General features: G+C 45.0%; 1 protein-coding gene across 2 annotated transcripts in view; it reads left to right on the plus strand.

Annotated features, from left to right (window-relative positions):
• The first annotated feature begins 2,672 nt into the window (after window positions 1–2,672).
• Window positions 2,673–15,151, plus strand: part of Xpo6 (exportin 6) — a 103,671-nt gene continuing 91,192 nt past the window's right edge. Inside the window, exon 1 of one of the 2 annotated variants that reach the window (XM_048460581.3) lies at window positions 2,673–3,191. In XM_048460581.3, coding sequence (XP_048316538.1) covers window positions 3,189–3,191 — 3 coding nt within the window. In that variant the 5' untranslated portion in view covers window positions 2,673–3,188. The remainder of the gene's footprint in view (window positions 3,192–15,151) is intronic. The other variant, XM_048460580.3, reaches the window with a different exon arrangement.

Genomic DNA, 15,151 nt, shown 5'->3' on the forward strand with positions numbered 1-15,151 from the left:
CTCTCTCTCTCTCTCTTTCATTCCTCCCTCTCTTACATTTATTTATTGTATTCAAGCAGACGCAGTAAAGAAACCATCAAAATGGCTGCTCCATAATGGGGAAGGTTTTGTGTGTTTGTTTTAGTTTTTTTGTTTTTTCAAGACAGGGTTTCTTGGTGTAGCCTTGGCTAGGACAGCTAAGGAACTAGCTCTGTAGACTGGGCTGACCTTGAACTCACAAGAGTGTGCTTGCCTCTGCCTACTGAGTGCTGGGATTAAAGGTGTGTGCCACCACTGCATAGTGTAGGTGGAAGGTTTTTATTGTGAATGAGAGAAAGTATCTAGAGGCATCTGGAAGAGTCCAGAGCAGAGAGAAAAGGTAGACTGGACGTGACCAGGGCTATCTGCAAGAGAAACAAGAAAGTGGGGCAGGTTCATAGGTGGAGAATGCAAACATCACATGGCTTATTAGTAGGATGAGTGTCTGGGGGTGGGAAGTGACCTGATTGGAGCAGGCCTGGGGGTTTTAGGATAGAGGAAGAGGTGAGAAGGGCCAGGATGCTAGTGTGGGGTCTTTGAAATGAATAACAGGAGCTTGTGAATAGGGACTATAAGGGCCTGGGGGCTAGCATGTGTATGCTGATATTCGCCACAGGTAGAAGTCAATGAAGAGCCATAGGTCCCTTTTGCCAGAGAGAGCGAGCGCCATAGGTCCCTTTTGCTAGAGGAGAGTCACCTTGATGCTAGTATGATCAAAAGACAATTTGTGGGAATCTATTCCCTCTTTCCACAACTGGGTTCTGTCTTAGTCATTATTTTATTGCTGTGAAGAGACACCATGACCAAGGCAACTGTTGTAAAAGAAAACATTTAATTGGAGGCTTGCTGACAGTTTCAGAGGGCCAGTCCCACTATTATCATGGCAGGAAGCATGGCGGAACAGTAGCTGTCTTAGCTAGGGCTTCTGTTGCTGTGAGGAGACACAATGACCATGGCAACTCTTATAAGGAAAACATTTAATAGGGGTGGCTCGCTTATAGTTTCAGAAGTTCAGTCCAGTATCACCACGGCAGGGAGCACGGAAGAGTGCAGGCAGACATGGTACTGGCTACATCTTGATTAGAAGGCCAGAAGGCAACAGCGAGTGGACTGTCCGTCACACTAAGTGACACTTGAGCAAGACACCTCAAAGCCTGCTCCCACAGTGAGGCACTTCCTTCAACAAGGCCACACCTACTTCAACAAGGTCAAACCCCTAACAGTGGCACTCCCTTTTGGGATTATGGGGACCATAATTACATTCAAACTACCACAGTAGCTAAGAACTGCATCCTGAGCCACAGAGAGACTAAGAGACTGGGTGTGGCATGAGCTTTGGAAACCTTAAGACCCACCCCCAGTAACACACTTCTTCCTACAAGGTCACACCTCCTAATCCTTCTAATCCTTCTCAAAGAGTGCTGCTATCTGATGACTAAGAATTCAAATATAAGCCTATGGGGGCAAGTCTGTGTAGTCTTAACTGTTCTGGAACTAAGTTGGTCAGGCTGGCTTTGAACTCACAGAGATCTGCCTGCCTCTGGCTTGTGGATGCAGAGCACTGGGAATGAAGGCCTGTGCTGCCACTCCCTCTATGAGGGCCATTCTTGTTCAAACCATCACAGGTTCAGAGGATTGAATCTAGATCGGACGGTCAGACATAGCAGCAGCAAGTGTCTTTACAGGCTGAGCCATGTCACTGGTACCTTGCTCCCATGTCCCTTAAAAAACTAATTTATGTGTATGTTTGTGTGCCTATGTATGTGTATACCATGCGGGTGTAGGTGTAGGTATCTTGGGAGTCCAGAAGAGGGTGTTGAATCCCTTGGTGTTGGAGTTACAGGTAGTTGTGAGCCAATCAAATGGAGTTCTGGGAAGCCAACTGGACTTCTCTGAATGACTCTGGATCCTGCAGCCTCCACCCTGTGTCCGCGCCCGTAGGCTAATTGCCACATCTGGCTCAAACCACTTGTTTCTTTTAAATCTTTCTAGAATTACTTTCAACTGGATGATAATGACGCAAAAGTAAGCTGTTGTTACCCAGTTGTTTCTCTTTTGTCCCCCTGCCCCGACTTTGTAAGTACCTTCCATACAACCAGTGGTTTGTGTCTGCTTTCTCTAGGCCTCTTTTCATCGATCTATGACCACTTTTGCAACTCAGCTCACCGGAACCTTTGTTCTCTATTTTGTTCTATTAAGTATTGTCTGACTTTACAATTGAGGATGAAGCCAATTAAGATCGTGACACTAATTATTTCAATTTCGTCCTGTGACACTTTGTGATCTTAGCACCCAGAGAAATAGACTGAACGAATAAAGGCACCAGGAGAGCACAGTCCAGCCCCGAGGAACTTCAAGTCCGGTACCAGGGTTCGGAAAGGCGCTCCAAAATGATTTGCGGAATGAATGAGCGACAGAAACGAAAGGGAAACCACCCCTTTACCAAAATGGCCGCGCGTCCCTTTACCAACGCGGCGGTCCGCGGCCGCTTGGGCGGGGACGAGGTGGGCGGGGCCAGCGAACCGTCAGGTGCGGCCCCGCCCTCCTCTGCCCTCACTTGATTCCGGATTGGTCCGGTTCCAGCGCCGCAGCAGGCCGCGGGCTGAGGCCGCCTGGTGCTCGCCACTTCCGGCGCGCTGGGCTGTTGGCTGGGGGTGGCCGCGCGGGGCGAGCGGCGGCTGCGGGCTGCGCGCAGGGATGCGGATCGGGGCCGCGGCGAGGGCAGAGGTGGAGAGGACTGCGCGGGCCGGTGGGCCTCTCTCCTGAGCCGGCCGCGCCGCCCAGGCCCGGGAAGCCTCCGCCCCTTCAGCCCCGTCCGGGCCCGTCGCCGCCTCGGGCCGCGGAGGCCGGGGAATCCCTGCCTGGGCCCGCAGCCTCCCTCCCGGGGGTCGGGCCCAGGCGGGGGGCCCCGCACAGCTGCCTCCTTACCCCATTTCCTGCTTTTGCGTTTGCCTGAGGTGGGCCGAGGTCTGGATGAATAGCTTTGGGGGTCCTCGATGAGGCCGCTGTGCTCCTTTTAAAGGTGCCGGCGGGACCCGGGTGGGGAACGGGTTGTCTTTGCATGGGCGGGGGACTCCCCGAGCCTGCAGAGACCATGACCTGAACTGTGCGAGCGGGACGCATTGGATCCCAAGAGCCAACTCACCTGAGCCACCCCCTCCCCGGCCAGCATGGTGAGTAGGGTCAAGGACCCGGTTGGAGGGGTGGTAGTGGGCCTCGGGGCTACTGAGCTATCGCTTCTTCTTGGGGCGGGGAGAGGAGAGGCGCGTGCGAGCCTGGCCGGTGACACACGCGTGCTGGGTGTGCTACTGGCTGTACGCTCCCCTCCCCCCTCCCCTCCGACTGGGTGTCTGTGGGGGGACCTAGTAAGCGCCGCGGGTACATCTCCCTGCCTTTGAGTTTGCTGTGCTCCTAGTGCAGCGAGTCGTGATTACCAGTATCATTAATTTATTGATGGCTTACTGTGTGCCATTTCCTTTGCTAAGTGATTGACATATGTTTAGTTATTACACCACCCCCGGAAATGGGGGAGACTGAGGCAGGAGCTGTTAATTACTCCGCCCAAGGTCAAGCGACTCCTCTGGGGTTGAGGCCCGATTTGAACATCAGCAGTCCGTTCTAACTGGCTGGATTTTTGGAGACCATTCTGCCCATCTGTAGGTTTGCGTTTGGAGAAACCTAGAGTGCGATTTACAGAGGTTACTGATAGAGATGGTGGCAAAGTCAGCATTGGGATCTTTGGACATCTTGGCCGCTGTTCTTTCTGCTTTATATTCTGGTCCTTTCCCTGGAAAACTGCATCCTTTCAGATCCAGCTCAAAAACCTTTGGAAGGAAGATTACCCCTCTCCCCCACTTCCAGGCAGGCCCTCTAGCCGTCTGTACTCCTTTGGGTTTGTGAACTCACTGTAGTTTGCTTTCGCCATTGTACTGTTTCTGAGCCTTATCTGCCCATCACAGTTGGCAAGGTGAAGTTAGTTGTCTGATTCCTTATCTTCTTCAGTTTGGCATCTAGCCCATGATGAGTGGTTGATTGCCCAGCCAGCATTTGAGCATCTCCAGGGATAGCACCCCACCCCTCCCCATTGCTTGGCAAGTTAGTGGTGTAGTGGAAATGTAATCGTTGGCACGGTTTTTTAACCCACGCTGGACTAGACTGTCAAGACTAGACTGTCTTGAGGGATGGGTGGGTAGTGTGTAAGGTCCTGGTTATGGAAAGAAGATCTAAGGCACTCTAGTCCTCCTGGCTTTACAAGCAAGCTGGGTAAAACATACCTTTAAAGCTGAGTGGCATGGTGTAATTTGTACTGCGGGTACTATATATGATGTCTATGTTTACATATGGTGTATACTATAAAAGGTGGCAGATCTGTCGAGCTCTGAGTTTATTTGTACAATGTAGAGATGTTCTATAAAAATGTTCTCCAAAAATATTCAAAGATGGAACATCTATGAATTCTTCACATTTCTTCAATAATTTTATAAAATGTGTGAATTCAACCCCTCCTCCTCCAAAGACAGTCTAACTATGTAGCTCTGATTGTCTTGGAACTCTCTGCATAGACCAGGCTAGAACTCAAAGAGATCCACTGACCTTTGTCTCCCAGGTACTGGGATTAAAGGTGTTGGCCACTGTACCCTGCTAAAATGTTTGAAGTTTTAAAAATTTGTTTAATTTTATGTGCATTGGTGTGAGGGTGTCAGATCCCCTGGAACTGGAGTTATAGGCAGTTTTGAGCTATGGTGTGGGTGCTGGGAATTGGACCTGGGTCTTCTGGAAGAGCAACCAGTGCTTTTAACTGCTGAGCCATCTCTCCAGTTCCAAGTGTTTGAATTTTTAAATTGTGATACAATATACTTAATCACTTAAGTTAACTTACAGTTCACTGGCATTATGTGCATTTATATTGTGTAGCTGTCATGATCTACATTTCCAGACCTTCCCCAACTGAAGCATTGTACCCTGAAATACTAACCCCTGCTTCCTCCATTAGTAGTTCTGTTCCCTGGACTCCCAACCACCATTTTCCTTTCTGTTTCTATCCTTCTAACCCCTGCCCCCCCCCTTTTTTGGCAGACGGGTATTCTCTTTTTATGACTGGCTTATTTCATTTAGTGGAGTATCTTCAAGGTCCATCCGTGTTGTAGGGTGTGCAGAATTCCCTCCTGTAATTCCTTCCCGTCAGCACGAGTGCACCACTCTGTAAGGTCCATCCGTGTTGTAGGGTGTGCAGAATTCCTTTCTGTCAGCATGAGTGCACCACTTTTGCTTGCCCATTCATCCCTCAACCTGATTTGCTTCAGCTACTGTATGAATATAAGTATACAAATCTTTTTTTAAATTTATTTTTATTTGATGTTCATTGGTGTTTTGCCTGCATGTATGTCTATGTGAGTGTGTCAGAAACCCTGAAACTGGAGTTACCGACAGTTGTGAGTTGCCATGTGGGTTCTGGGAATTGAACCCTGGTCCTCTAGAAGAACAGCCAGTGTTCTTAACCTCTGAGCCATCTCTCCAGCTCTGAGTGTACAAATCTTTTGGTTAGTTTTAAGTAGTCTTTATTTGCTACACCCTAGAGAATGTCCATCTTTCTAGATAGACCAATTCCTTGCCCTCAGGGAACTTTGCAAGTTGCTGGGACAGAATTTTGTATACAGCAGAGCTAGTAAGTCGCCCTTGTGCTCAGAAGGCATTAAGAGCATGATTAATTGAATAATTTATTGTGAAACTGTTGATTTTGTATGTAGAACTCTATTTAAGCGTGCAGAAAGAAGCCACTGTGGGTGTGAGACCAATAGGATCTCCTGTCATAACCCTAATGGTTCATCAGCAACTGTTCCAGAAGAGGATGGGGTGGTGCGGTCTTTGTGTACTAGTCAGGAAGCCATTGCCTGGTTTGTGCCTGACAGAACAAGGGTCTTTTATTGGGAATTGCAGCCCTTTATTTCAGTAATTATTTTTCTCTTCATTCATACCAGCTTACAGTGTGACTCTGTGGAGATTGAAGGGTGGTTGTATACCAGGCAGGCCTTTGAACTCACTTTGTTGCTCAGGTTGGTCCTGAACTCCTGTCCTTCCTGCCTGAGCCTTCTGTAGTGATTATAGGTGTGAGCCAGTAGGCCTGGCTACATTATGGCCTTTAAGGTAATTGTTGATCTAAATCTATGTGTTTTAAATGTTTTTTTTTTTTTTAATGTGCATTGGTGTTTTACCTGAGTGTAAGGGTATCAGATTCCCCGCAACTGGAGTTACAGACAGTTGTCAACAACCATGTGGGTACTGGGAATTGAACCAGGTCCTCTGAAAGAGCAGCTAGTGCTCTTAACTGCTGAGCCATCTCTCTAGTTCCTTAAATGTCTTTTTAAAAATGAGTAAAATGGCACAACAGGTAAAAATTACATCTCTGATCAGGTACAGTGGCAATACCTGTAATCCTAGTATTTTGGTGGCTCAAAAGGATTGCCAAGAGTTTGAAATCATCTTGGTCTGAGTAGTGTGTTCCAGGTCAGCCAGGGCTATTTGTGAGACCCTTCTTTAGCCTCCACCTTCCACCCTCCACCATATGCCAGTTATTTTTATGTGCTGCTTTTACTCGTTCAGTATTAACTACAACAATCCTGCCTGGTTGTCACTAGCAGAGGGAAGGCAAACATGTAGGGTACGTGCTAGCAAGCTGCTGAAGGCTGCTGGAAGGCCTCTATACTTTGTTGCACTCTAAGCGGCATCATGGGAAGGGTAATTGGGAGTGTCACCCACCCTTGCTTTGTTGGCTTCTAAGATTGGCAGGAGTGGGACATGGGAATAACTGAGTTAAAAATAAACAAAACTATCACTGTAGCTGGAAGGATCTTGAGCTGCACATCTACTACCATTTAAAAAGATTCATAGTTACAGAGCAGAGTTACTAAACAGCTAGATGTATTCAACTTCCTTTTAAAACAATTAACTTTTATTTTATGTGTGTGAACTTTTTGTCTGCTTGTTTATCTGGATACTACATGTGTTCCTGAGGCCAGTAGAGATCAGAAGAGGGCATCAGGTCCTCTGGAACTGGAGTTACAGACTGGTGTTAGCTACCATGTGGGTGCTAGGAACTAAACCCAGGTCCTCTTCAAGAGCAGGCACATAAGTGTTAAGACTGAGCCAGCTCCTTGAACCCTGTTTTAAGTGACTGAATCGTTTTGGTTGACTTCTGAAATTTAATTTATTGACCTATTTTTTTTTCCCTTTGCTGAGAGTTGAACGTAAGCCTCACACATGCTAGGCAAGCGCTCTATCACTGAGCTATATCCCCAGCCTTTATTCTACAGTTCTTGAGAGATGTAACATGTTAGTGGTTCCTACTAACCTTTCGGAAAGCTGGTCCTCAGTATTGAGTGAGTTGCTGCTTTATATAGAAATTTTGTGCAAAATTGAGCCCTCGCTTAAATTAGCAACCTTTTTTGTAGAAGTGTGTGTGTCTCTTGTGTATCCCTAGTACTTGTTATGTCTATGTAGACTAGTGGCCTTGTAGTGATCTTCCTGTCTCTATTCCTAAGTAGAGTACTTAGTATTTAGGAGTAGAGACAGGTGTATGTCACTGTCTAACTGGCATGTTTTCTCCTCCTATTACTTAAGATGGCTTTAGTGTGTGAAAGTGCTTGCCTTGAAAGCCTAATGACCCAGTTCTATTCCTGGAACCCACAGAGGAAGGGAAGAACCAACTTCATAATGTTGATCTCCACATGTGTGTCATGAAAGCATTTACCCACACTCTCACTCGCACCTCTCTCCCTCCCTCTCTTTCTCACACGCTGGAGTGGGCTTAGGAAGATTGCTTAGCTGAAAGAGTACTTGCTGTTCAGACATGATGCTCTAACTTTAATTCCCAGAAACCACTTAAAAAACAGTTGTAGCTGGACAGTGGTAGTGTACACCTTTAAACCCAGCCAGCACTCAGGAGGTAGAGACAGGCAGATCTCTGTGAGTTCGAGGCCAGCCTGGGCCATATAGCGAGTTCCAGGACAGGCTCCAAAGCTATAGAGAAACCCTGTCTTGAAAAACAAAACAAAACAAAACAAACAAAAAAACAAATGAAAACAAAAGCAGTTGTAATTCCAGTGCTGGTGATGCCCAGATGGGCAGGTCCTGGGTCTGCTGACTAGCTACCCTAGACTTCTTAGTAAGCTCTAGGCCAATGAAGGACCTTGTATCAAAAGCAAGGTATCCACTGATGAATGACACCTGTGTTTGATATATGCACCCCCCCAATTGTATAGATTAAAGGTTGTTTTTCTAATGTGGTCCCTGCAGTGAAGACAAAATTAGACCTTTCACATGTGATGTGTTGTACTGTACACTGTGCTGTAGGAGGCACCTTGTGACAAGACAGGAAGCAAGCAAAGTTCAGTAGTGCTCAGAGGTCCTGTGCCATTGGAGACAGTCTAGAGAGGCAGTTCAATATCAAGAAATGATTAGCTAGGCTTTCAGTTCTTCTAGCCATGCCTTAACAACCTTTTTTATTTTATAATTTGTATGTGAGTATGGGTGTGTGCACGTCATGGTGCATGTGTGGAGATTCACAGGAAACTTTCAGGAGCCCTTTTCTTCTCCCCCCTGATTGAGGGAGGGTCTTTCTGGGTTCTGCTGCTGTGCTGTATGGTCCTCGATCTTCTGGGTGAGTCTCTTCTCTTTGCCTCCTATATCAGTATAGGAGTTCTAGGATTATAGATGTGTGCCACCATATCGAGCCTTATATATGGGTTTTGGGATTTGAACTCAGGTTGACAGGCTTGTGGGATTGGCCTCTTTACCCCCTTGAGTGAGCTATCATTTCAGCCCCAAACTTTTCCCCTCTTTCTCCCCCTTTCTTGTCTGTCTGTCTGTCTGTCTGTCTATCTATCTGTATTTGTATTTTGAGGTAGGTCTCATTATGTAGACCAGGTTGGTTCCAAGATCACAGAGATATGTCTGCTTTTGGGGTGCTGGGATTAAAGGCCTGTGATACTACTTGGACAAGCTTTTAATTTTCTTACCTTTTTTTCTTTTAAAATGTATTTAATGTGTATGAGTGCTCTATCTGCATGTATACCTTTATGCAGGAAGAGGGCATCATATCCCACTATATATGGTTGTGAGCCACCATGTGATTGCTGGAAATTGAACTCAGGACCTCTGGAAGAGCAACCAGTGCTCCTCATTGCTGAGCCATCTCTCCAGCCCTTCCTTTTCCATTTTATAGTTTGCATTCAAAGCATGGAAAGGTTAGGTATTTTCTCAGAGTCACACTGCAACCAAATGGTAGATAACTGGGATTCAAACCTTTGCTTGCTGGGGTATAATTCAGAACATTTGCTTTTAGCATGCATGAAGACCCCAGTGCCAAAGAGAGAAGGAAAAAAAAATCTAGTCTCAAAACTTGTACTTTCATGGTAGTGTTCTACTTGCCCTGGAGGCGAGTGAGTGTAGTGGGGAGATGAGACACATTCTGATAGCTGGAGATGGCTATTGGAGTGATAGTAAAAGATCGCTTATGTGCAGAGTCCCAAGCAATCTTTTTGCCCAAGGAATGGCTGCTTGAGATTAAGGGAACTAGGAGAGGGCATGTTTGAATCTTAAAGCTAAGGGAGGAAAAAGGTCCTCCAGGTAAAAGTACTCGTGTGTGGTTTCAGGATCTCTCTCTCACACAAAGAAAGAACGGTAGGTGTCAGGAGGCTGGAGGAAGAGTTAAGACTTGGGTGCTCTGACTTTCTAGGCTCCCAAGGCATTACCTACATGCCTCACTCTAACACATCATTTCTCTCATTTTTAAAAATCATTTTTGCCTTTCACTGTTTGAGATGTCTAAGCTATCTAAGCTGTTCTCAAACTCCCAATTCTCCTGCCATGGCCTGCCAAATGCTGAATGCTTGGCATCTATCACTGTGCTCAGCCCGTGTTAAGAAAGCATCAGATAGATTGATTGACCCATGGTGCTGACTTGTGTGAAACAGCTGGACAGTATGATGCATAGGTCCTTTGTAGCTAACTAGCTGATGGAAGATTTCTAGAAATACCTAGAGTAACTGGCGATTTCCCTCAAAGGAAAATAGACCATCGCTATGCCTTGATTTCACTGGTGAGGGAACCATAGATAATACTGTCTGTAGGATGTGCCAAAGGCCTGCTCTTGGATGTGGGATTCAGAGTGGCCTAGAATTTACTATGTAGACTAGGCCAACCTTAATCTGCCTGCCTTCTGAATTCTGGGATTAAAGGTGTGTGCTACCATGCCCTGTGAGAATTGTCATTTTAAAATCTCTTCATTGATCATTGAAGAAAGGGGAAGAAACTAAACAAGTTACTTAGGAAGCCGTTAGCGTGGATACTGGGAATAATTACAAGTTTGAGTCAGTTGGTGATTTGGATTTGTAGGTGTGAAGGGCTGAAAAATAGAATTAACAGATTGGCCATGTGCTGACAAAATACTTGATTTGGCCTTGTCTATAAATAGGTGGGAGACTGTGATTGAGGTGATTGGCGCCTTGCAATACAAGGTCTAGTTGAAGACAGCTGAAGTTAGGGAAAGTGTGCTGATATAGGCAGGGGTGAAGAGGGAAGTGTAACTGTTTCTCTGCTTTTTTTCTTCCACTGCTGATGTAGCTCAGAGCTTTAGGTGAATTAGGCAAACACTACCGTATAGTGGAGCTGTGCCCCCTGCCATGTGTCTGTTTTAGCCTTCTTCTCCCCATTTCTTCATAATTCATATTGTGGATTAACCCCCTGGCCCCAAGACAGGGATTCTCTGTGTAACAGCCCTGGCTGTCCTGGAACTATCTCTGTAGAACAGGATGGCCTTGAACTCACAGAGATCCGCTTGCCTCTGCCTCCAAAGTGCTGGGATTAAAGCCATCATTACCTGGCTGTAGATTGACTTTTAAAGGTATTCTTAGTATTTTATTTTGTCCAAGATTCTTTTTTTTCTTTTTCCTTTCTCTCTCTCTCTCTCTCTCTCTCTCTCTCTCTCTCTCTTTTTGACAAGGTTTCTTTGTGTAGCCTTGGTTGTCCTAGAACTAGCTCTGTAGACTAGGCTAGACTTGAATTCAGAGATCCACCTGCCTCTCCCTCCCAAGTGCTGAAATTAAAGGCATGTGCTACCATTACCCAATATCCAAGGTTCTTGTAGCACAATCATTGTACATGTTTATGGGATACATACAGTGTATACATACATGTGGGATAAATACAGTGTAATATTGTACTCAGCATGTCTGTTACTTCTAATTACAATTTCTTTGTAATGAGAACTTTCAAAATTTTATCTGGTAGTGATTTGAAATGTACAACAATAAATTGTTAATCAGTAGGCAGACTTTTGGTCCTCAACTACTTTTTTAAAACTACCTATAACCTCAGTGTGTTGGGTCCAATGTAAAGAACTTATGGTACATGGCTGTTGTCCCTCACTGAGGATACTGAGGATGGTGAGTTTGAGGCCAGCTTGGGCTACATACTATTCTGTTTTAAAACATAAAAAAAAAAGAAAAAAAAAAGAAAAAAAAACCCATAACCTGTTTTTAGTCTTTATGTTTCTTAACTATTTATGGCCTCTGGTATCTGCTGTCTCCTTTTCTTGAAATAACTTTTTCGTGGCTCCCTTGATGTCTTTGCTGTTGCCGTCTTCATTTTACTAGAAAGCATTTTTAATTTGCATTTTTGTGTGTGGGTATGTGCACATGAGTGCAGGTGCTTATGGAGGCCAGAGGTGTTGGGTCCTTCTGGAGTTGGAGTCATGAAAGTTGTGAGCCCAGTGTGGGTGTGGAGCATCATGTCCTTGGGAGCTGAGAGTGGTGAGTAGTCTTCACTGCTGTCCAGCTGTCTCCAGCTCTGCTGTTACATTCTTGACTTAGACTCCCTTGTTCTTTTCTGCTTATGGCTTCATTTGTGACCTGGGTACTGATAGGAATTAAACCTTCTTTGGGCATGGATGTGTACTTTAGCATCCTGTGGCCATCAGTTAATAATATCTAAACCATATCTGTCATCCTTCCCTCAGGGTAGTGTTCTTTCCCCATGACCTAGTTCTGTTAATGACCTCATTCGTCCACTGTACACTCTTAATGTTGAGTCATATTTTACTTCCTCTTCTTCTGTACCTGTGATGATACTGCCAGTATGTTTGTGTCTTAACTATGGCCTTCTAGTCTGCTTGGTCAGGCTCTCAGTCTGTTTTTCTCCCTCCCTCCATTCCCCCCCCCCCTTTCTGTTTTAAGGTAGGAACCTTGTATCCTGGCTGAATTCAAGCTCTGCCTGAGTGCTGGGATTACAGGTGCTCACCACCACACCAGCTTTGTGATGTTTAGTGTCAAAAACTGATAACTTGTCACACTCAAGTCATCTGGGAAGAGTCTCAGTGAGGGATTGTTTAGATCAGGCTGGCCAGTGGGCATGTCTGAGGAGTGATTGACTGTTTGTGCTTACCACTGTGGTGCTATTTCCTTGGTTTGAGTCCTACACTGTATTAGAGAAAGGGAACTAAGCACAAACACACATGCATTTGTTTTCTCTGTTCTTGACTGTGGGTGTAACTAGCTGCTCCATGTTTCTGTCTTGACAACGGGCTGTAACCTTGAATTGTAAGCCAAATACCCCAGATTGCTTTTTGTCAGGTACTTTATCATAACAACAGAAATGAAATAGGATAGGCTGCCTCCAGCTTCCAGGTTCTTCCATCAGTCTGCTACCTCAGGGAGCCCAAGGTGCCACATGATGTAATTCAGAGTAGGGGGAGGTTCCCTTGGTTGTTGGAGACCAGGCTTTTATCAGGGAGAGTAGTTAGAAGCACATGTGCTCTGGATTGATTCCCACAGGCAGTGTGACTTTAGACTTCTCAGCTAGATGCAAAAAGTGATATCTAAAATATCTTTTAGACTTTTCAAATCATACCTTGTTCTCTGGTCACAGCCTCCCATTCATCAGTCTCAGAACACTTGGGACAGTTTGGCCTTTTTCCCCTTATTTCTCATCTTGCCTGCTGCTTATGCTTGTCCCTTTCATTATTTTTGCAGGTGAGACCATCTTCAATAAGATAAAGCATCACTTTTTTGAGGTGTTCTAGCTCATTAGTTTAATATTTTACCTTTAATTATAGTTTGTTTGCTTTTATTTACCTTTATTATGTAATAATTTAAAAGGCTACATACAGCCTTGTAAGTGTCAAACAGTTCAGAAGGTTGAAGCTCAACTTCTTTGCATACTTACTCCTCTTTGCTGCTGCTGTACCTAGTAAGATCAGCATTTTGGATACTTGAGTCAGAAGTGGAAATAAACTCAAGAAGGTCAAGAGATTAGAAATGGTAGTAGTAGTACTTGAGCTATGTGGTAAGGACTGAAATAGAGTGCGGCTGAGTCAGTACTTGTCTAGAATCCATGTAATCTGTAAGCTTTTGCCCTGGGCAAGTGAACATGTGTAGGAAGTGAGCCTGGGGAGTTAGGACCAGTGCTGTGTGGATCCTGTGATAAAGCCACAAGGCAGCAGAGTGAGGGGACGAGGAAGATGCTAGTAGAAAGGGAAGGTGACTGGGGTTTGAGGGAGAGCATAGTGTATTTCTTAGTTACATTTGGTGCTAACCATTGCTTAGGGGCCCTAACTACTACAGACTGCTTCCTCATGTAATCTTTCTGTCTTTGTGCTGTGTAACTATTATTGTTCCCATTTTATAATTGAGGAAGATAAGAACATTGGCTCAGGAAGAGTAAGGTTAATAGCTTGTCTAAAATTACATGGTGATTGACAGAGCCAAGTTTCAGAGATGGTTCCAACTTCCAAAGCCATGTTGTACACAGATTACTAGATTTCTGTAGTGCACAGTTACTTACATGTAGCCTGTTCTAGAAAAACAGTGCATCTTGCCAGCTGAACTTAAAGCCTGAGAACATTTCCTTCATAGTGGACAGGTTGAAGTGGTCAAATCTGCCGACATCTTATCATTTCTGGCTATCCTATAATGTGACAAGAAAGCAAACAACTTGTCTCTCTATGAACATCTTTCATATTTCAGGTTAGATAAACCCATTACGCTTAGCAGATATGTTAGTAGGTCTCTTCCTCTCCCTCCTGCATCTCTTTATTATTATTATTATTTTTGAGACAAGGTCTTTTTATATAGTCCCAGCTAGGCTGGAATTCACTGTAGTCCGGCTGGCCTTAAACTTGGATTAATCTTCCTGCAATCACCTCTCAAGTCCCACCATACTGGATTTAGTAGCCTCATTTTTACAGTTAACAACAAACAAAAGAACCCTGGTACAGGGCTCTAACTGAAGTATCCAAGGGGTGTTTTATGAATTGAATGAAGCTGGAATAAAAGATCCTTGCTTTGTAAATTAGCTAATCAGTCCTGGGAAGCTTGATTCCTCCTTGTCATCGTTACTGTTTGTTGTTGTGAAGAGATACCATGACTAAAGCAACTTTTAAAAGTGTTTAGTTGGGTTGTATAGTTTCAGAGGGTCAGTCCATGAGATGGTGCTGGAGCAGTGGCTAAGAGTTTACATCCTGATCCACAGGCAGCAGGCAGGGAGAAAGTGACAGACTGGGCTTAGTGTGGGATTTTGAAACCTTGAAGCCCATCCTCAGTGACACACCTTCTCCAACAAGGCCACACCTCCTAAGTCCTTCTCAAACAGTTCCACTAATGGCTGATCAAACATTCAAACATATGCGCCTATGGGGTCCTTCTGTCATTCAAACCACTACTTCCCCCTTTTCTTTCTTCATGCTCAATAAAACAAAAAGTGCAAAGAAGTTAACAAAAAGGGAGTGCATGTGTTGTGTGTGCACGCTGCACATACAGAGAGAGGTAAGTACCCCAAATCAGTACTTATGTGGTAGTGGTAATTTTCTTTCCTGTTTCCTTTGTATGCCTTTTCTTCCTGTGTACCCACACATTTGGTAGGCAGAGGACAACCTTGGGCACTGTTCTTCAGGCACCTTCCCCCAGTTACTGATCTGGAACTCATCTTGGCTAGGTCAGCTGTCTTGCTATAAGGGATCCACTTGTCTGTTTCCTCAGTACTGCAATTACAAGTGTGTGCCACCATGCCTAGCTGTGTGTGTGTGTGTGTATATATATATATAGTGTGTGTGTGTGTGTGTGTGTGTGTGTGCACGCATGCA

This window comes from Myodes glareolus, chromosome 7 (genome assembly GCF_982192425.1).
Source record: "Myodes glareolus chromosome 7, mMyoGla1.1, whole genome shotgun sequence".
Classification (NCBI taxonomy): domain Eukaryota; kingdom Metazoa; phylum Chordata; class Mammalia; order Rodentia; family Cricetidae; genus Myodes; species Myodes glareolus.